The sequence below is a fragment of the Lucilia sericata genome, unplaced genomic scaffold, assembly GCF_015586225.1.
Source record: "Lucilia sericata isolate MDLA Ls3-8-SP2 unplaced genomic scaffold, ASM1558622v1 Contig000573F_arrow, whole genome shotgun sequence".
NCBI lineage: Eukaryota > Metazoa > Arthropoda > Insecta > Diptera > Calliphoridae > Lucilia > Lucilia sericata.
The window spans coordinates 166,133-186,411 of NW_023994581.1; the positions used below are offsets into that span (position 1 = coordinate 166,133).

At 32.5% G+C, this 20,279-nt stretch overlaps 1 protein-coding gene and 1 pseudogene across 1 annotated transcript; one reads left to right on the forward strand and one right to left on the reverse strand.

Annotated features, from left to right (window-relative positions):
* The window catches only part of LOC119606345, a 53,288-nt pseudogene extending 43,106 nt beyond the window's left edge, over positions 1-10,182 (reverse strand).
* Positions 10,183-10,430: 248 nt separating this feature from the next.
* On the forward strand, positions 10,431-18,427 carry LOC119606341 (angiotensin-converting enzyme-related protein). The gene is made up of 6 exons (XM_037959795.1): positions 10,431-10,581; positions 14,282-14,393; positions 14,469-15,036; positions 16,619-17,687; positions 17,745-17,917; positions 17,982-18,427. Exons 2-6 carry the CDS (start codon positions 14,340-14,342, stop codon positions 18,023-18,025), a joined length of 1,908 nt encoding a protein of 635 aa, XP_037815723.1. The 5' UTR covers positions 10,431-10,581; positions 14,282-14,339; the 3' UTR covers positions 18,026-18,427.
* The last annotated feature ends 1,852 nt before the right edge of the window (positions 18,428-20,279 follow it).

A 20,279-nucleotide genomic window follows, 5' to 3' on the forward strand; every position in this document is an offset into this window, starting at 1 on the left:
AGACTAGAACAGAACTAGAACAGAACTAGAACAGAACTAGAACAGAACTAGAACAGAACTAGAACAGAACTAGAACAGAACTAGAACAGAACTAGAACAGAACTAGAACAGAAACTAGAACAGAACTAGAACAGCAGAACTAGAACAGAACTAGAACAAACTAGAACAGAACTAGAACAGAACTAGAAAGAACAATAGAACAGAACTAGAACAGAACTAGAACAGAACTAGAACAGAACTAGAACAGAACTAGAACAGAACTAGAACAGAACTAGAACAGAACTAGAACAGAACTAGAACAGAACTAGAACAGAACTAGAACAGAACTAGAACAGAACTAGAACAGAACTAGAACAGAACTAGAACAGAACTAGAACAGAACTAGAACAGAACTAGAACAGAACTAGAACAGAACTAGAACAGAACTAGACAGAACTAGGAAAAAAACTAGAACAGAACTAGAACAGAACTAGAACAGACAGAACAGAAACTAGAAGAACTAGAACAGAACTAGAACAGAACGTTCTTATTGTCCCTGGTGTTCTAAAGTGTCTAAGAAGGAGGAGTTGTGAAAAAAAGCAATCTAGTAAAACAAACACGATAGTATTTAAGGTGTAGTTAATGGAAGTTAAACTTCCGTTTGGTTAAATATTACATCTTTGCTGCATGATTCTATCTACCTTAACAACTCTAACAACATGTCATGTGTAATTTTAGTTTTTACGATTTCTTTTCTTTTTGGGAGATCCCAAATAAAAAAAGACAAATATCGACCTGTGCTTTGCATTTCAAAGTAGACAATCAGCATTAAATGAATGAGTAGAAGAAGACAAAAGAAAAAAACTTTATCAAGAAATGGTTTCCATTTAAGCTAGCATTCTAAGAGTAGCATGGACTACTCCTCATACGTTGCATGAGCTGAACGAAACGTTGTCATATGGTTTATGTGCAACACCTGACTGATTGTCTAAACGTTTTCTGTTGCTGTTGCTTTTGTTTTATTGTTTTGCCGTTTTTGTTTTAAGAGCCACCAGTAAAGTGTTTTATTGTCACTGTTGTTGTTTTTTTTTCAGCATTTTTGCTTGGTATCGTTGCTTTTTTGCTGTTTCTTTTATATTTCTTTCCATGATTATGGTACCTGGTTGGTTGGTTGTTTGTTAGTTTGTCCGTTTGTGCGTATAAGTTTCAATACCTTCGAGGCCTATTGCAATTTCATGCATTATTGATGTCAATGACTCCAAGTGTATGTGTTGTGTCATCTGTCCGTCCCTTGTCTATGTGCTCAAGTGGTTTTATGTTTTCAGTTTCTATTTGGGGGATGTGTATGACAGGGGGCAGTTTTTTTACGGTTTTTTGTGGGTTGTTATTTTATTTTTTTTTGCTAAGAAGACAAATAAATTGGCAAAGAAAGACAGCCAACTCTTTGGTTAATAGTTTCTATGACAAAAACTGTCATATTTTGCTAGTTTATGTTATTGAAATTGAAAATACAGGGTGTAGTTATGGTATTTTGAATAAAATTGTTTTCCTAGCTTTAGTGCAAAACATGTTTTTTATGAAAACTTATTTTTTTTCTAGAAATTCTCATGTAAAAGTTTATATTTTTGCTGAATTTGTGACGCTTGCAAAAATAATCGTTGTAAAGTTTTGTAAAATGAAATGGCGCTGTCTGCAATTTTTTTCCAACAAACAATTTAATTTATCAGCAAGTGCCAGTATTAAGTATAAATAGTTAACAAGTATGTATTTTAAAATGCCAAAGAGAAAAATATTTTATGAAGAGTCTGTGTAAACAACGAAGTCAAAAATACCCTATAAGTTTAAGTGTTTTAACTCTGAAATCTAAAATTTACCAATTTTTTTAGTTCAGTTGTAGTTCTGTTCTAGTTCTGTTCTAGTTCTGTTCTAGTTCTGTTCTAGTTCTGTTCTAGTTCTGTTCTAGTTCTGTTCTAGTACTGTTCTAGTTCTGTTCTAGTTCTGTTCTAGTTCTGTTCTAGTTCTGTTCTAGTTCTAGTTCTGTTCTAGTTCTGTTCTAGTTCTGTTCTAGTTCTGTTCTAGTTCTGTTCTAGTTCTGTTCTAGTTCTGTTCTAGTTCTGTTCTAGTTCTGTTCTAGTTCTGTTCTAGTTCTGTTCTAGTTCTGTTCTAGTTCTGTTCTAGTTCTGTTCTAGTTCAGTTCTAGTACTGATCTAGTTCTGTTCTAGTTCTGTTCTAGTTCTGTTCTAGTTCTGTTCTAGTTCTGTTCTAGTTCTGTTCTAGTTCTGTTCTGTTCTAGTTCTGTTCTAGTTCTGTTCTAGTTCTGTTCTAGTTCTGTTCTAGTTCTGTTCTAGTTCTGTTCTAGTTCAGTTCTAGTTCAGTTCTTGTTCTGTTCTAGTTCTGTTCTAGTTCTGTTCTGGTTCTGTTCTAGTTCTATTCTAGTTCTGTTCTAGTTCTGCTCTAGTTCTGTTCTAGTTCTGTTCTTGTTCTGTTCTAGTTCTGTTCTAGTTCTGTTCTAGTTCTGTTCTAGTTCTGTTCTAGTTCTGTTCTAGTTCTGTTCTAATTCTGTTCTAGTTCTGTTCTAGTCGTTCTAGTTCTGTTCTAGTTCTGTTCTAGTTCTGTTCTAGTTCTGTTCTAGTTCTGTTCTAGTCTGTATCTAGTTCTGTTCTAGTTCAGTTCTAGTACTGATCTAGTTCTGTTCTAGTTCTGTTCTAGTTCTGTTCTAGTTCTGTTCTAGTTCTGTTCTAGTTCTGTTCTAGTTCTGTTCTAGTTCTGTTCTAGTTCTGTTCTAGTTCTGTTCTAGTTCTGTTCTAGTACTGTTCTAGTTCTGTTCTAGTTCTGTTCTAGTTCTGTTCTAGTTCTAGTTCTAGTTCTAGTTCTGTTCTAGTTCTGTTCTAGTTCTGTTCTAGTTCTGTTCTAGTTCTGTTCTAGTTCTGTTCTAGTTCTGTTCTAGTTCTGTTCTAGTTCTGTTCTAGTTACTGTTCTAGTTCTGTTCTAGTACTGTTCTAGTTCTGTTCTAGTTCTGTTCTAGTTCTAGTTCTGTTCTAGTTCTGTTCTAGTTCTGTTCTAGTTCTGTTCTAGTTCTGTTCTAGTTCTGTTCTAGTTCTGTTCTAGTTCTGTTCTAGTTCTGTTCTAGTTCTAGTTCTGTTCTAGTTCTGTTCTAGTTCTAGTTCTAGTTCTGTTCTAGTTCATGTTTCTAGTTACTGTTCTAGTTCTGTTCTAGTTCTGTTCTAGTTCTGTTCTAGTTCTGTTCTAGTTCTGTTCTAGTTCGGTTCTAGTTCTGTGCTGTTCTAGTTCTGTTCTAGTTCTGTTCTAGTTCTTTCTAGTTCTGTTCTAGTTCTGTTCTAGTTCTGTTCTAGTTCAGTTCTAGTTCATGTTCTTGTTCTGTTCTAGTTCGGTTCTAGTTCTGTTCTAGTTCTGTTCTAGTTCTGTTCTAGTTCTGTTCTAGTTCTGTCTAGTTCTGTTCTAGTTCTGTTCTAGTTCTGTTCTAGTTCTGTTCTAGTTCGTTCTAGTTCTGTTCTAGTTCTGTTCTAGTTCTGTTCTAGTTCTGTTCTAGTTCTGTTCTAGTTCTGTTCTAGTTCTGTTCTAGTTCTGTTCTAGTTCTGTTCTAGTTCTGTTCTAGTTCTGTTCTAGTTCTGTTCTAGTACTGTCTAGTTCTTCTAGTTCTGTCTAGTTCTGTTCTAGTTCTGTTCTAGTTCTGTTCGAGTTAGTTCTGTTCTAGTTCTGTTCTAGTTCTGTTCTAGTTCTGTTCTAGTTCTGTTCTAGTTCTGTTCTAGTTCTGTTCTAGTTCTGTTCTAGTTCTGTTCTAGTTCTGTTCTAGTTCTGTTCTAGTTCTGTTCTAGTTCTGTTCTAGTTCTGTTCTAGTTCTGTTCTAGTTTCAGTTCTAGTACTGATCTAGTTCTGTTCTAGTTCTGTTCTAGTTCTGTTCTAGTTCTGTTCTAGTTCTGTTCTAGTTCTGTTCTAGTTCTGTTCTAGTTCTGTTCTAGTTCTGTTCTAGTTCTTCTGTTCTGTTCTAGTTCTGTTCTAGTTCTGTTCTAGTTCTGTTCTAGTTCTGTTCTAGTTCTGTTCTAGTTCTGTTCTAGTTCTGTTCTAGTTCTGTTCTAGTTCTGTTCTAGTTCTGTTCTAGTTCTGTTCTAGTTCTGTTCTAGTTCTGTTCTAGTTCTGTTCTAGTTCTGTTCTAGTTCTGTTCTAGTTCTGTTCTAGTTCTGTTCTAGTTCTGTTCTAGTTCTGTTTCTAGTTTCTGTTCTAGTTCTGTTCTAGTTCTGTTCTAGTTCTGTTCTAGTTCTGTTTCTAGTTCTGTTCTAGTTCTGTTCTAGTTCTAGTTCTGTTCTAGTTCTGTTCTAGTTCTGTTCTAGTTCTGTTCTAGTTCTGTTCTAGTTCTGTTCTAGTTCTCTTCTAGTTCTGTTCTAGTTCTGTTCTAGTTCTGTTCTAGTTCTGTTCTAGTTCAGTTCTAGTACTGATCTAGTTCTGTTCTAGTTCTGTTCTAGTTCTGTTCTAGTTCTGTTCTAGTTCTGTTCTGTTCTAGTTCTGTTCTAGTTCTGTTCTAGTTCTGTTCTAGTTCTGTTCTAGTTCTGTTCTAGTTCTGTTCTAGTTCTGTTCTAGTTCTGTTCTAGTTCTGTTCTAGTTCAGTTCTAGTTCAGTTCTTGTTCTGTTCTAGTTCTGTTCTAGTTCTGTTCTGGTTCTGTTCTAGTTCTATTCTAGTTCTGTTCTAGTTCTGCTCTAGTTCTGTTCTAGTTCTGTTCTTGTTCTGTTCTAGTTCTGTTCTAGTTCTGTTCTAGTTCTGTTCTAGTTCAATTCTAGTTCAGTTCTAGTTCAGTTCTAGTTCAGTTCTAGTTCATAGTTTCAGTTCTAGTTCAGTTCTAGTTCAGTTCTAGTTCAGTTCTAGTTCAGTTCAGTTCAGTTCTAGTTCAGTTCTAGTTCAGTTCTAGTTCAGTTCTAGTTCAGTTCTAGTTCAGTTCTAGTTCAGTTCTAGTTCAGTTCTAGTTCAGTTCTAGTTCAGTTCTAGTTCAGTTCTAGTTCAGTTCTAGTTCAGTTCTAGTTCATTCTAGTTCAGTTCTAGTTCAGTTCTAGTTCAGTTCTAGTTCAGTTCTAGTTCAGTTCTAGTTCAGTTCTAGTTCAGTTCTAGTTCAGTTCTAGTTCAGTTCTAGTTCAGTTCTAGTTCAGTTCTAGTTCAGTTCTAGTTCAGTTCTAGTTCAGTTCTAGTTCAGTTCTAGTTCAGTTCTAGTTCAGTTCTAGTTCAGTTCTAGTTCAGTTCTAGTTCAGTTCTAGTTCAGTTCTAGTTCAGTTCTAGTTCATTCTAGTTCAGTTTCTAGTTCAGTTCTAGTTCAGTTCTAGTTCAGTTCTAGTTCAGTTCTAGTTCAGTTCTAGTTCAGTTCTAGTTCAGTTCTAGTTCAGTTCTAGTTCAGTTCTAGTTCATTCAGTTCAGTTCTAGTTCAAGTTCTAGTTCAGGTCTAGTTCAGTTCTAGTTCAGTTCTAGTTCAGTTCTAGTTCAGTTCTAGTTCAGTTCTAGTTCAGTTCTAGTTCAGTTCTAGTTCAGTTCTAGTTCAGTTCTAGTTCAGTTCTAGTTCAGTTCTAGTTCAGTTCTAGTTCAGTTCTAGTTCAGTTCTAGTTCAGTTCTAGTTCAGTTCTAGTTCAGTTCTAGTTCAGTTCTAGTTCAGTTCTAGTTCAGTTCTAGTTCAGTTCTAGTTCAGTTCTAGTTCAGTTCTAGTTCAGTTATTCAGTTCTAGTTCAGTTCTAGTTCAGTTCTAGTTCAGTTCTAGTTCAGTTCTAGTTCAGTTCTAGTTCAGTTCTAGTTCAGTTCTAGTTCAGTTCTAGTTCAGTTCTAGTTCAGTTCAGTTCAGTTCTAGTTCAGTTCTAGTTCAGTTCTAGTTCAGTTCTAGTTCAGTTCTAGTTCAGTTCTAGTTCAGTTCTAGTTCAGTTCTAGTTCAGTTCTAGTTCAGTTCTAGTTCAGTTCTAGTTCAGTTCTAGTTCAGTTCTAGTTCAGTTCTAGTTCAGGTCTAGTTCAGTTCTAGTTCTAGTTCAGTTCTAGTTCAGTTCTAGTTCAGTTCTAGTTCAGTTCTAGTTCAGTTCTAGTTCAGTTCTAGTTCAGTTCTAGTTCAGTTCTAGTTCAGTTCTAGTTCAGTTCTAGTTCAGTTCTAGTTCAGTTCTAGTTCAGTTCTAGTTCAGTTCTAGTTCAGTTCTAGTTCAGTTCTAGTTCAGTTCTAGTTCAGTTCTAGTTCAGTTCTAGTTCAGTTCTAGTTCAGTTCTAGTTCAGTTCTAGTTCAGTTCTAGTTCAGTTCTAGTTCAGTTCTAGTTCAGTTCTAGTTCAGTTATAATTCAATTTAGAATTTAGACCTTTTGTTACGAACTTAATTTGGTTTCTAAACTTATTAATTCGCTATTTCCTTCTGTAGGGTGCTTTACATGAAAAATATTTTTGCGATAATGCAAAATAGCAGAAATATATATGAATTTTTCCGGTCTTAAATGAGAAAATACAAACATCAAGAAAGTAAGAAAAAAATACTACAAAATGCAAGGTCATTAAAAGGAAGACTATAAAAATAAATCAAGATTTGTAAAGAAGAAAACAGTTTTTCTTTATGAATTATTTTTTTAAAGACTTTCACTTGATGGCAAAGAGTAAAAGTAATAAATATTGAAATTATGATTAAAACATCATTTAAAGTTTTTTTCTTTATAGCTTTTATGGCAGTAGCAGCATAATTGAAATTTGATAAGCAAATAGAAGAAACCACACACAAAACAACATTTACTTCTTTATGAAATTTCAAAAAAAAAAAAAAAAGTAGAAATTTTCTTCAAAACTTACCTTCAATACAAACAACATGATCTCGAATTTGTTGAGCGATTTGAGCATCTGTTATGGGTAATAAATCGATTAAATCATAGATGGCATAAATCGATGGATGAACACTTTCGAAACGTTGTATTTCTTGACGTATGGCCAAAGAATTGCTGATAGAGGTTGCGGTTGCTGTTGAGGTGTTGCTAGATTTGTTAGAGCTGACGATGACAATGTTGTAGCGGTTGACGTTGAATTGGCAGCCACAGCAACAGCGTTTAACGATGATGATTGTGGTGTTGGTGGTAGTGGTGGCATTGGAGCAGCAGGTGTTGTAAAATGATGTTGTGTATGTTGCAGCATCATTGAATGATTTTGTTGTTGTTGCTGCTGCTGTTGCTGTTGATGCAAATGATGATGCATTTGATGCGAAGGTGTCAATTGTATTGTTGAGGGAACTGCTACTGTGGCTGCTGCTACTGATGTTGAGAAATGATGATTATTGTGGTGCAATGACTGTTGCTGCTGCTGCTGATGTTGATGATGATTTCTCAACACCGGTGGTGGTGTTTGATTTTGATAATTATTCATGTTTGTTTATGGAAATTTTTTTTTCTTTTAGGAAAACACTTTTTGTAGTAATTTGTTAACACTTTTTTTTTAATTTTTTTTTTTTTTTTTTGTTTTGTTAATTTTTTTAATGACTTTTTGATTTGCTTTTATGAAACAAACTTTTCCTTTTATGTTGGTTTTAATTTTAAATCTTTTTCATTGTATTTTTTAGACGATTTACTAATTATTTTCTTTTAATATTTTTACACAAAATACATTTATTAATGAGGTTTTGTTTCTTTAGACACAAACCACTTTTTTAAAACTCTTGACTTGATATTTTTACACAACACCCACGAATTTTACATAAAAAGACCTGAAATGAAATAAAATTAGAAAATTAATTAAACTTAATATCAATATTAAACAAATATTAAATAAATAAGCAAATAACTAATAATAACCAAAAATATATAGTTCTAAACCGACAATTTATAAATTAGCTCCTCTTTTCAGTTCTATTTCAGTTTTAGTTCAGTTTTAGTTCAGTTCTAGTTCAGTTCTAGTTCAGTTCTAGTTCAGTTCTAGTTCAGTTCTAGTTCAGTTCTAGTTCAGTTCTAGTTCAGTTCTAGTTCAGTTCTAGTTCAGTTCTAGTTCAGTTCTAGTTCAGTTCTAGTTCAGTTCTAGTTCAGTTCTAGTTCAGTTCTAGTTCAGTTCTAGTTCAGTTCTAGTTCAGTTCTAGTTCAGTACTAGTTCAGTTCTAGTTCAGTTCTAGTTCAGTTTTAATTCAGTTCTAGTTCAGTTCTAGTTCAGTTCTAGTTCAGTTCTAGTTCAGTTCTAGTTCATTAGTTCAGTTCTAGTTCAGTTCTAGTTCAGTTCTAGTTCAGTTCTAGTTCAGTTCTAGTTCAGTTCTAGTTCTAGTTCTAGTTCAGTTCTAGTTCAGTTCTAGTTCAGTTCTAGTTCAGTTCTAGTTCAGTTCTAGTTCAGTTCTAGTTCAGTTCTAGTTCAGTTCTAGTTCAGTTCTAGTTCAGTTTAGTTCAGTTCTAGTTCAGTTCTAGTTCAGTTCTAGTTCAGTTCTAGTTCAGTTCTAGTTCAGTTCTAGTTCAGTTCTAGTTCAGTTCTAGTTCAGTTCTAGTTCAGTCCTAGTTCAGTTCTAGTTCAGTTCTAGTTCAGTTTTAGTTCAGTTCTAGTGCAGTTCTAGTTCAGTTCTAGTTCAGTTCTAGTTCAGTACTAGTTCAGTTCTAGTTCAGTTCTAGTTCAGTTCTAGTTCAGTTCTAGTTCAGTTCTAGTTCAGTTCTAGTTCAGTTCTAGTTCAGTTCTAGTTCAGTTCTAGTTCAGTTCTAGTTCAGTTCTAGTTCAGTTCTAGTTCAGTTCTAGTTCAGTTCTAGTCAGTTCTAGTTCAGTTCTAGTTCAGTTCTAGTTCAGTTCTAGTTCAGTTCTAGTTCAGTTCTATTTCAGTTCTATTTCAGTTCTAGTTCAGTTCTAGTTCAGTTCTAGTTCAGTTCTAGTTCAGTTCTAGTTCAGTTCTACTTCAGTTCTAGTTCAGTTCTAGTTCAGTTCTAGTTCAGTTCTAGTTCAGTTCTAGTTCAGTTCTAGTTCAGTTCTAGTTCAGTTCTAGTTCAGTTCTAGTCAGTTCTAGTTCAGTTCTAGTTCAGTTCTAGTTCAGTTCTAGTTCAGTTCTAGTTCAGTTCCAGTTCAGTTCTAGTTCAGTTCTAGTTCAGTTCTAGTTCAGTTCTAGTTCAGTTCTAGTTCAGTTCCAGTTCAGTTCTAGTTCAGTTCTAGTTCAGTTCTAGTTCAGTTCTAGTTCAGTTCTAGTTCAGTTCTGGTTTAGTTTTGTCGCATTTTTTGTAATTATTTTTCAGAATATTATAGGTAGGAACAGTAATTTCTTTATTTCTTTCACTGTATCACTACTAAGCCCTCTGTGACCATGACTTTTTACATTAAATTATTTTTCCTAATGGAATTTAATTGAAAGTCAATAAGAAGAATGAAATTTGCATTAAAAAAACTAATAGAAAACTATAAATAAAAGCACAAACTAAATTAAATATAATTTAATCAAAAAAGCAATAAATAAACAATAATTACATTTTTGTTTTGACTCTAATTGATTTCAATGAATTATTAATATTGTTGTTGCTGCAAATACTTATAGTAGTTGTTATTGTTGTTGTAAATTAACTAATTTCCTTTTCAAAGAGACACAAAAAGTGACGTAGAAATCTGGTCAGTTACATGAAGAAGAAACAGCAACAACAACAACAAGAGAAGCACAACACTTTTGTTAAACACAAAAAACAAGGCAGAAAAAAAAATATGTATATTTTTGTTGTTTTTATTTAGTAAATTTCATCAAAATATCTGTTTGATTTGTATTTTTGTTGGTGTTGTTTACACACCACAAAAAAAAACTTGACGCACAAACACACGTACGAAATGAACGAAAACCGACACACTTACACGGATAAACAACAAAAAAAACTTCTTTTTTTTATAATTTTTGATCTTTATTTTCTCAATTTATTTTTGTTATTTCGTTTTGTTTTCTGCTAAAGTAATTAAATTAAAACTTTTTTTATTACCGACAGACTTTGCTTTTAATTTTAGACAACTTTAATTGTGTTAGATTTCTGAAAAAAACCTTGGCAAATTTTTTACAAGCTTTTTGCACAAAAATACTTATTAGAATTTTTGTTTTTACAAAATTTTCTAAATTAAACGCACTTTAAATATACACACACACAAACACTAATAATTTTCTACGCGCATTTTTCTATAATTTTCTGTACCGTCCGTAACACGATTGACGCCCGTAAAACATAAAAACCGTCTCAACATTCCACGACAAATTGTCAAAATGTACTAAATGGAATTTTCATCAAATTGGGATTTTTTTCAATTTGTTTTCTTCAAATCTGTCATTCTCTGTAAATTTATTGTTTTCTTTGCTATGTTTTACAAATTCGTTGTAGTTTTTTAATTGGCAATTTTGTTTTGTGTTGACATTTTGTTTTACAAATTGTAGCATAAGGGCGATAAGACAGTTTTCCTTATAGTAACAAAGACGATAACACAGTGTTTCAGGGTTGTTTGGTAAAGGTAAGACAGTGTTCATAAAACAGAGTTGTGTTAGATTGTACTACAAAGAGCAGAAAAACAAAATATAAGCAAAGGAATTTTCATCCGGAAGAAATTTTAGTTATTTTTCGTTAATTATTAAGAAAATTAAAGAAATTTTAAATTGTTTGAGACAAATTAAAGCTGTAAATGTAAGTGTGTAAATTGTTTATAAATTTTAATCATTTGTAATAAAATTTTGCAACATTTGTGGAAAAAAATATAAGGAGCAATATTGCAAAAGCCGGTGGACAGTAAGACCTCGATAAGAATTGTTAAAAATTAGAACAGTTATTACAAATCTAATATTTTAAAGAATATTTTTTTATAGAAAATTACACAAATTCGATATAAATTGTGCAGTTTTATAAAATTTTTTGGAAATTGTTAAATATGGTGAAAATTTCTAACATTTTCTCAAGAAATTGAAGAATTTTTTAAAGAAAATTACACAATTTCAAGGAAATTGAGAAATCTTCTAAAAAAAATTACACAAATTCAGAGAAATTGCAGAATTATCTAAAGAAAATTAATCAATTTTAAGAAAATTTAAAAAGTTTCTAAAGAAAATTACACAAATTCAGGGAAATTGCAGAATTTTCTAAAGAAAATTACATAATTTCAAGGAAATTCAAAAATTTTCAGAAGCAAATTACACAATTTCTAGGAAAATGAAAAATTTTCTAAAGAAAATTGAACAAGTTCTAGGAAATTTAAAAATTTTCTAAAGAAAATTGAACAATTTCTAGGAAATTGGAAAATTTTCTAAAGAAAATTGTACAATTTCTAGGAAAAGGAAAAATTTTCTAAAGAAAATTATACAATTTCTAGGAAATAGAAAAAATTTCTAATGAATATTATACAATTTCTAGCAAATTGAAAATTTAAAAAAAAATTACACAATTTTAAGGAAGCTCAAAAATTTGCTTGGAAATTTCAACTTTTTGTAAATAGAATTTTGAAAAGTTGGCAACTGACATGGATTCCAAACAGTAAAACAAACTTTTTTAGCATTCTAATTAGAATAAATTAAAATTTAACAGTTATTCATACTTAAAATACTAATTCACATTTACCTAAATTAAAATTTCCGAGAAAATTAAAAAAAAACTTACTTATTCTCACTTTTTTTGCACATTGTCGGATCAAATTGATATAAAATCACCTGCTAACAAATTACGCGTTATACATTTACACATTTAACGAATTAAGAACACGACTACATAACTCCGGCCGAAATTTAACGAAGCACTTCCCTAAGAAGACATATATTTTGAGACACCTCCGGCCACTGCCGGCTTTTGTGCAATTTTTTTTTTATCACATTTCTTAATTTACGCTTAACACTTTTCTTAAATACTAACAGGCCATTAATTGATGCTTTTATGCTCAATTATTTTTATACTTCTACTAATTTGCTTTTTTAATAACTTTTAACCATAGGCAAGAGCCTCCTTAACATAGCCAACTTTACTAATGATTTTCACACATAATTTTTACATTTTCCCTATAACTAATACATTAATTTTCTTATATACCTTCCATTTTTCATAAATTTGCATTATTTTCTTTTGTTTAAACACTTCATTATACATTTTTTATTATTAAAAGGAGAGCTTCACTTTTTATGCAAACTTTAACAAAACGAGAAAAAAACCGCGAACTAATTTGACAGTTACACTAGAACAGAGTTGTTAATATTCTTATGTGACAATGAAAGTAAAACAGAGATGTTTAAGGAAACGGATGATAGCAGAAATGTTACAACAGTGTTGTTAAATAAACAAAACTGAGAGATAAAATTGAGGAAAAGAGATGATTTTAAGAAAATTAAAACTAAAGACTATAGACTATAGACTAGTCAAACTTATAGACTATATTATAGACTAGACTATGGATTAGAATACAGACTAGACTATAGACTAGATTATAGTCTAGACTATAGACTTGTCTATAGAGTAGGCTATAGACTAGACTATAGACTAGACTATAGACTAAACTATAGACTAAACTATAGACTAAACTATAGACTAAACTATAGACTAGACTATAGACAAGATTATAGAATAGATTACAGACTACACCATGGACAAGACTATAGACTAGACTATTGACTAGACTATTGACTAGACTATTGACTAGACTATTGACTAGACTAGACTATAGACTAGACTATAGACTAGACTATAGACTAGACTATATATTAGACTATAGACTAGACTATAAACTAGACTATAGACTAAACTATGGACTCGACTATAGACTAGACTATAGACTAGACTATAGACTAGACTTTAGACTAGACTATAGACTAGACTATAGACTAGACTAGACTAGACTAGACTAACTATAGACTAGACTATAGACTAGACTATAGACTAGACTATAGACTAGACTATAGACTAGACTATAGACTAGACTATAGACTAGACTATAGACTAGACTATAGACTAGACTATAGACTAGACTATAGACTAGACTATAGACTAGACTATAGACTAGACTATAGACTAGACTATAGACTAGACTATAGACTAGACTAGACTAGACTATAGACTAGACTATAGACTAGACTATAGACTAGACTATAGACTAGACTATAGACTAGACTATAGACTAGACTATAGACTAGACTATAGACTAGACTATAGACTAGACTATAGACTAGACTATAGACTAGACTATAGACTAGACTATAGACTAGACTATAGACTAGACTATAGACTAAACTATGGACTCGACTATAGACTAGACTATAGACTAAGCTATAGGCTAAACTATAGACTGAACTATAGACTAGACTATAGACAAGAATATAGAATAGATTATAGACTGGATTACAGAATAGATTATAGATTACAGACTACACCATGGACTATAGACTAGACTTTTGACTATTGACTAGAATATAGACTAGACTATAGTCTAGACTATAGACTAGACTATAGTCTAGACTATAGACTAGACTATAGTCTAGACTATAGACTAGACTATAGTCTACACTATAGACTAGACTATAGTCTATACTATAGACTAAACTATTGACTAGACTATAGTCTAGACTATAGTCTAGACTATAGTCTAGACTATAAACTAGACTATTGACTAGACTATAGTCTAGACTATAGACTAGACTATTGACTAGGCTATATACTAGGGTATAGACTAGACAATTGACTAGGCTATAGACTAGACTATTGACTGGGCTATAGACTAAACTATTGACTAGAATATAGACTAGACTGTAGACTAGACTAGACTATAGACTAGACTATAGACTTGAATATAGACTAGACTAGACTATAGACCAGTCTGTGGACGAGACTATAGACTAAACTATAGACTTTATCATTGATTAGACTACTATCTATATTATAGACTGGTCTAGTACATTGTTTATATTTTATCATGTCCAATTGGAAATAGTGTAAAATATCAAAACAGTATCTAAATTTAGATTTGCTACGGACCAGCAGATGTCACTTTTGTGTTAAGTAGTGACTGCATTATCCCATCATAACTTCTGTATTTACATATTTTAAAATTAAAGTTAAATTTTAACCGATTTTTGGAGAGAAATTATTGAATTTGGATAATTAAAAAAAAGTTATTAATAGTTTTTAATAATAGTAGTACGAGTTGTCTCAAAAAACCTATTACACAATATACACAAATTAGATTAATTAAAAGTGCACTTACTAATCGTTGTTTTCCGACTAAACATCAAACAACTGATAACGAAAGTGATCATTTTAGCAAAAAAAAAAAAAATCTAAATAAAACGAACAGATAACACGAAGCCAAACAAATTAATTAAAATTAAATATGTTTCTTTAAAACAAATTTTTGCAGCTCAGCGTTTAGTTCTTAACAAATCGTGCGAAAAGCTGGATGTGCCAGAGCTAAGAATATGAAGTTAAAATATAAACACATACTACAGGTCACAACCCTAGTCTGTTTACAGGTAATTAAAAACATACATATGTATATAATATATTTTTTTAAAATTTCAACACCTCTTCTCTTTGTTAATAAACAGCTTTGTCTCACTGCCCTGCCGGAAAACTGTGATGACACCTGCGATGCCAATCAACCCAAAGCATTCTTCCAACAACAAAATGAATTATTAAGACAACGTAAGCGAGCTGAATATCTCTTAGCCTACGAATACAATACAAATGTAACGGAACACAATCGTCTGGAAATGATCGCTGTATCAGCAAAAAATGCTAAAGAAACTAAAAAATTATCAGAAGCTATACGTAATTTAGGCTATGATCGCTTAGATAATACCAATCTACAGAGACAAGCAAAAATTTTAGCTGATCCCGGTTATGATATCTTGCCGGAGGAAGATTTCTTAACTCTACAAAATGCCATTAGTAGCATGCAATCGAATTATGCCAGTACTAAAGTCTGTTCTTATACCAATGCGACAGATTGTTCTTTAGCTTTGGAACCTCATATACAGGAACGTTTGTCCAATAGTCGTGATCCTAAAGAATTGGCTCACTACTGGAAAGAGTGGCATGATAAGGCGGGAACACCGATGAAAGAGAATTTTGCTAAATATGTGGAATTAAGTAGAAAGGCAGCGAAATTGAATAGTGAGTTGAAAGAACTAAACCTGAACTGAACTAGAATTGAACTAGAACTGAACTAGAACTGAACTAGAACTGAACTAGAACTGAACTAGAACTGAACTAGAACTGAACTAGAACTGAACTAGAACTGAACTAGAACTGAACTAGAACTGAACTAGAACTGAACTAGAACTGAACTAGAACTGAACTAGAACTGAACTAGAACTGAACTAGAACTGAACTAGAACTGAACTAGAACTGAACTAGAACTGAACTAGAACTGAACTAGAAATGAACTAGAACTGAACTAGAACTGAACTAAAACTGAACTAGAACTGAACTAAAACTGAACTAGAACTGAACTAGAACTGAACTAGAACTGAACTAGAACTGAACTAGAACTGAACTAGAACTGAACTAGAACTGAACTAGAACTTACTAAAACTGAACTAGAACTGAACTAGAACTGAACTAGAACTGAACTAGAACTGAACTAGAACTGAACTAGAACTGAACTAGAACTTACTAGAACTGAACTAGAACTGAACTAGAACTGAACTAGACTGAACTAGAACTTAACTAGAAACTTAACTAGAACTACTAGAACTGAACTAGAACTGAACTAGAACTGAACTAGAACTGAACTAGAACTGAACTAGACGAACTAGAACTGAACGAACTGAACTAGAACTGAACTAGAACTGAACTAGAACTGAACTAGAACTGAACTAGAACTGAACTAGAACTGAACTACTGAACTAGAACTGAACTAGAACTGACTAGAACTGAACTAGAACTGAACTATAACTGAACTAGAACTGAACTAGAACTGAACTAGAACTGAACTAGAACTGAACTAGAACTGAACTAGAACTAGAATGAACTAGAACTGAACTAGAACTGAACTAGAATGAACTAGAACTGAACTAGAACTGAACTAGAACTGAACTAGAACTGAACTAGAACTGAACTAGAACTGAACTAGAACTGAACTAGAACTGAACTAGAACTGAACTAGAACTGAACTAGAACTGAACTAGAACTGAACTAGAACTGAACTAGAACTGAACTAGAACTGAACTAGAACTGAACTAGAACTGAACTAGAACTGAACTAGAACTGAACTAGAACTGAACTAGAACTGAACTAGAACTGAACTAGAACTGAACTAGAACTGAACTAGAACTGAACTAGAACTGAACTAGAACTGAACTAGAACTGAACTAGAACTGAACTAGACTGAACTAGAAACTGAACTAGAACTGAACTAGAACTGAACTAGAACTGAACTAGAACTGAACTAGAACTGAACTAGAACTGAACTAGAACTGAACTAGAACTGAACTAGAACTGACTAGAACTGAACTAGAACTGAACTAGAACTGAACTAGAACTGAACTAGAACTGAACTAGAACTGAACTAGAACTGAACTAGAACTTACTAGAACTGAACTAGAACTGAACTAGAAATGAACTAGAACTGAACTAGAACTGAACTAGAACTGAACTAGAACTGAACTAGAACTGAACTAGAACTGAAATAGAACTGATCTAGAACTTAACTAGAAATGAAATTTTATTTAAAAGAAAATTTAACCTTTTCCAGACTTTCCCTCTTATGCCGATTACTGGATCCACTTCTATGAAGATCCTGAATTTGAAAAAAATCTAGATGAGGTATTCCAAGCGATTCTCCCACTTTACCGTGAAATTCATGGCTATGTACGCCATCGTTTGGCTCAACATTATGGCGCGGAAGTGGTGCCGGAAAAAGGCAATATTCCCATACATCTACTCGGCAACATGTGGGCCCAAAATTGGGATGAAGTAATAGAACTACTCAAACCCTATCCGAATATTTCTTTCGTGGATGTTACAGCCGAAATGAAAAAACAAGATTATACGATTAAGAAAATGTTTGAATTGGGTGATGAATTTTTCCAGTCTCTCGGTATGCGGGCTTTACCCACCAGCTTTTGGAATTTAAGTGTTCTAGAGAAACCGGAAGATCGTACTATTGTTTGTCATGCTTCAGCATGGGATCTTTTCGCCGATAGTGATGTACGCATTAAAATGTGTACAGAGGTGGACACCCATTATCTGTATGTGGTGCATCATGAATTGGGTCATATACAGTACTATTTATTGTATGAGAATCAGCCTACAGCTTTCAGAGGAGCACCAAATCCCGGTTTCCATGAGGCGGTGGGAGATGTTATTGCTTTGTCAGTGTCTTCTACTAAACATTTACATGCTATAGGTTTGTCTCAGGTGGTGGAATTGGATGAGCAGAGTCGTATTAATGAATTGTTTAAAATGGCCTTAAAGAAAATTGTTTTTCTACCCTTTGCCTATACCATGGATAAATATCGTTATGCGGTGTTTAGAAATGAAATAGAACCTTCTGCCTGGAATTGTGCTTTCTGGCAAATGAGATCTGAGTATTCGGGTGTAGAGCCACCAGTAGCTAGAACCGATAATGATTTCGATCCTCCTGCTAAGTACCATATAGATGCTGATGTTGAGTATTTAAGATATTTTGCTGCCCACATATTCCAATTTCAATTCCACAAGGCCATGTGCTCTAAGGCGGGCCAGTATGTCAAGGGAGATGCTCACAAAACTTTGGACAATTGTGATATTTATAAAAGCAAAGAAGCGGGAGAGGCCTTTAAGTAAGTTAAACCAAGTTTTCTGTTAAAAAACTTTCATTTTATTTTGTCTTTCTATAGAAACTTCCTCTCAGCTGGAGCCAGTCGCCACTGGACCGAAGTCTTAAATGAGTTTACCGGCGATAAGAAGATGGATCCCTCTGCTTTATTGGAATATTTTGAACCTTTGCGCGAATGGCTTAAAGAAGAGAATCGCAAGCAACGGGTACCCGTAGGCTGGGGCATGACAGACAGTAAGTTTGTTTAAGACAATGTTTGAGAAAATTTATATTTAAAGCTGGATTTTACTTATTACAGAAGTACCTCATTCCTGTATGACCAACAAGCCAGAATCGCAATAATTTTTGCAATAAAACGCAACCGGTTCAATTTTAATCGAATTTTTAACGTTAATTATTTTACAAAAATACTCATAAACTTATCAAACCAGTTAATTTACAAAAGTAATAAAAAATATTCCAAATTCTTAAGAAAAATTTTAATAAAATTAAATTTCAAAATTAATCTTTTACTTTGAAACAAAATGTCATTAACTTGTTTCCCCGAAGGACCATTTCTTTTAAAAAAATTGTTTTTATTTTTAAAAATTTCTCTAACTGAACTCCCATTTGAATCTAATCCCCTTTTAAACAAACTTTCTCTTTCTCCTTATAATCTTATTTACAACTTTTTCTATTTTTTTCTTACCATTTCTTAAACTTAGACAATATAATCTCCTCCCGCTCCAGATTTCCAATAAAAAAACAAAAATAAATCTCGTTTTTTGCTTTCATTATTAAACGTTCATTCATTTTAAATGTAAATTTTTTTTTATCAGCATTTATCAGTTCATTTACTTCGTTGGCTTTTAGCCGGCTTATAAACAGTTTGTTGTTGTGAACGACAACTGGTCTAACAGTCAGACTAATTAGTTTCACATTAAGTCAGTGATGATTATAAACACACAGCTCGATTGAAGTGTAAACAAAAAACCCACGCGCAAACGCAAAGTAAATACAAAGAGGAACAGACAGCAGGCACTTTGAATTACTTTGGGAATAAAATAATGCATTTTAAAAGGCAATAGGGGTATTCAGGTAGTAATGGGTAGGTTTTGGAAACAGACAATTCTTAGTCTAGTGTCTAATTTATAATCTATTCTAAAGAAAATTGATCAGTTTCAAGGAATGGAAATTAATCGTTTTCAAGGAAACTCAAAAATGTTCTTGGAAATTGGAAAATTTTGAAAAATTGGTAACTGGTATGGATTCCAAATAGTAAAACAATCTTGTATAGTATTCTAATTAGAATAAATTGGATTTAAACAGATATTCATACTTAAAATACTAATTCACATTTACCTTAATTTAAATTTCCGGGAAAATTAAAAAAAAAACTTATTTATTTTTACTATTTTGCACTTTAGCCGAAGAAATTAGCATAAAATAAACTGCTAACAAATACCGCGTTTTACATTTACACATTTAACGACTTGAGAACACGACTACACAATTCCGGCCGAAATTTAGCGAAGCTCTTCCCTAAGAATACGTATTTTTTGAGACACCTCCAGCCACAGCCGGCTAACTTAAGGATTTAAGCAAAATTTTTTATCACATTTATTTAAATTACACTTAACACTTTTCTTAAACAATAACAGGCCATTAATTGATGCTTTTATGATCAATTATTTCTTATACTTTTACTTATTTGCTTTTTTTATAACTTTTAACTATAGACAAGCGCCTCCTTAACAAAGACAACTTTACTAATGATTTTCACACTTTAATTTTACATTTTCCCTATAACTAATATATTAATTTTCTTATAAACACTTTATTTTTTATAAATTTTCATTATTTTCTTTAATATAAACACTTAATTATACATTTTTATTATTATAAGGAGAGCTTCACTTTTCATGCAAACTTTAGCAAAACCAGAAAAAACCGCGAACTAATTTGACAGTTAAATTAGAACAGAGTTGTTAATTTTCTTATGTGACAATGAAAAGAAACCAGGGATGTTTAAGGAAACGGATGATAGCAGAAATGTTACAACAGTGTTGTTAATTCAACAAAACTGAGAGATAGATTTCAGGAAAGGATTATAGGACTAGACTATAGACTAGACTATAGACTAGACTATAGACTAGACTTTAGACTAGACTAGACTATAGACTAGACTATAGACTAGACTATAGACTAGACTATAGACTAGACTATAGACTAGACTATAGACTAGACTATAGACTAGACTATAGACTAGACTATAGACTAGACTATAGACTAGACTATAGACTAGACTATAGACTAGACTATAGACTAGAGTATAGACTAGACTATAGACTAGACTATAGACTAGACTATAGACTAGACTATAGACTAGACTATAGACTAGACTATAGACTAGACTATAGACTAGACTATAGACTAGACTATAGACTAGACTATAGACTAGACTATAGTCTAGACTATAGACTAGACTATAGACTAGACCATAGACTAGACTATAGACTAGACTATAGACTAGACTATAGACTAGACTATAGACTAGACTATAGACTAGACTAGACTATAGACTAGACTAGACTATAGACTAGACTATAGACTAGAC

Coding starts and splice junctions, on each gene's coding strand:
- LOC119606341 (XM_037959795.1), top strand. CDS start 14,340: ATGAAGTTAAAATATAAACACATACTACAGGTCACAACCCTAGTCTGT. Junction 17,688..17,744: donor GAAGCGGGAGAGGCCTTTAA/GTAAGTTAAACC, acceptor GTCTTTCTATAG/AAACTTCCTCTCAGCTGGAG. Junction 17,918..17,981: donor AGGCTGGGGCATGACAGACA/GTAAGTTTGTTT, acceptor TACTTATTACAG/AAGTACCTCATTCCTGTATG.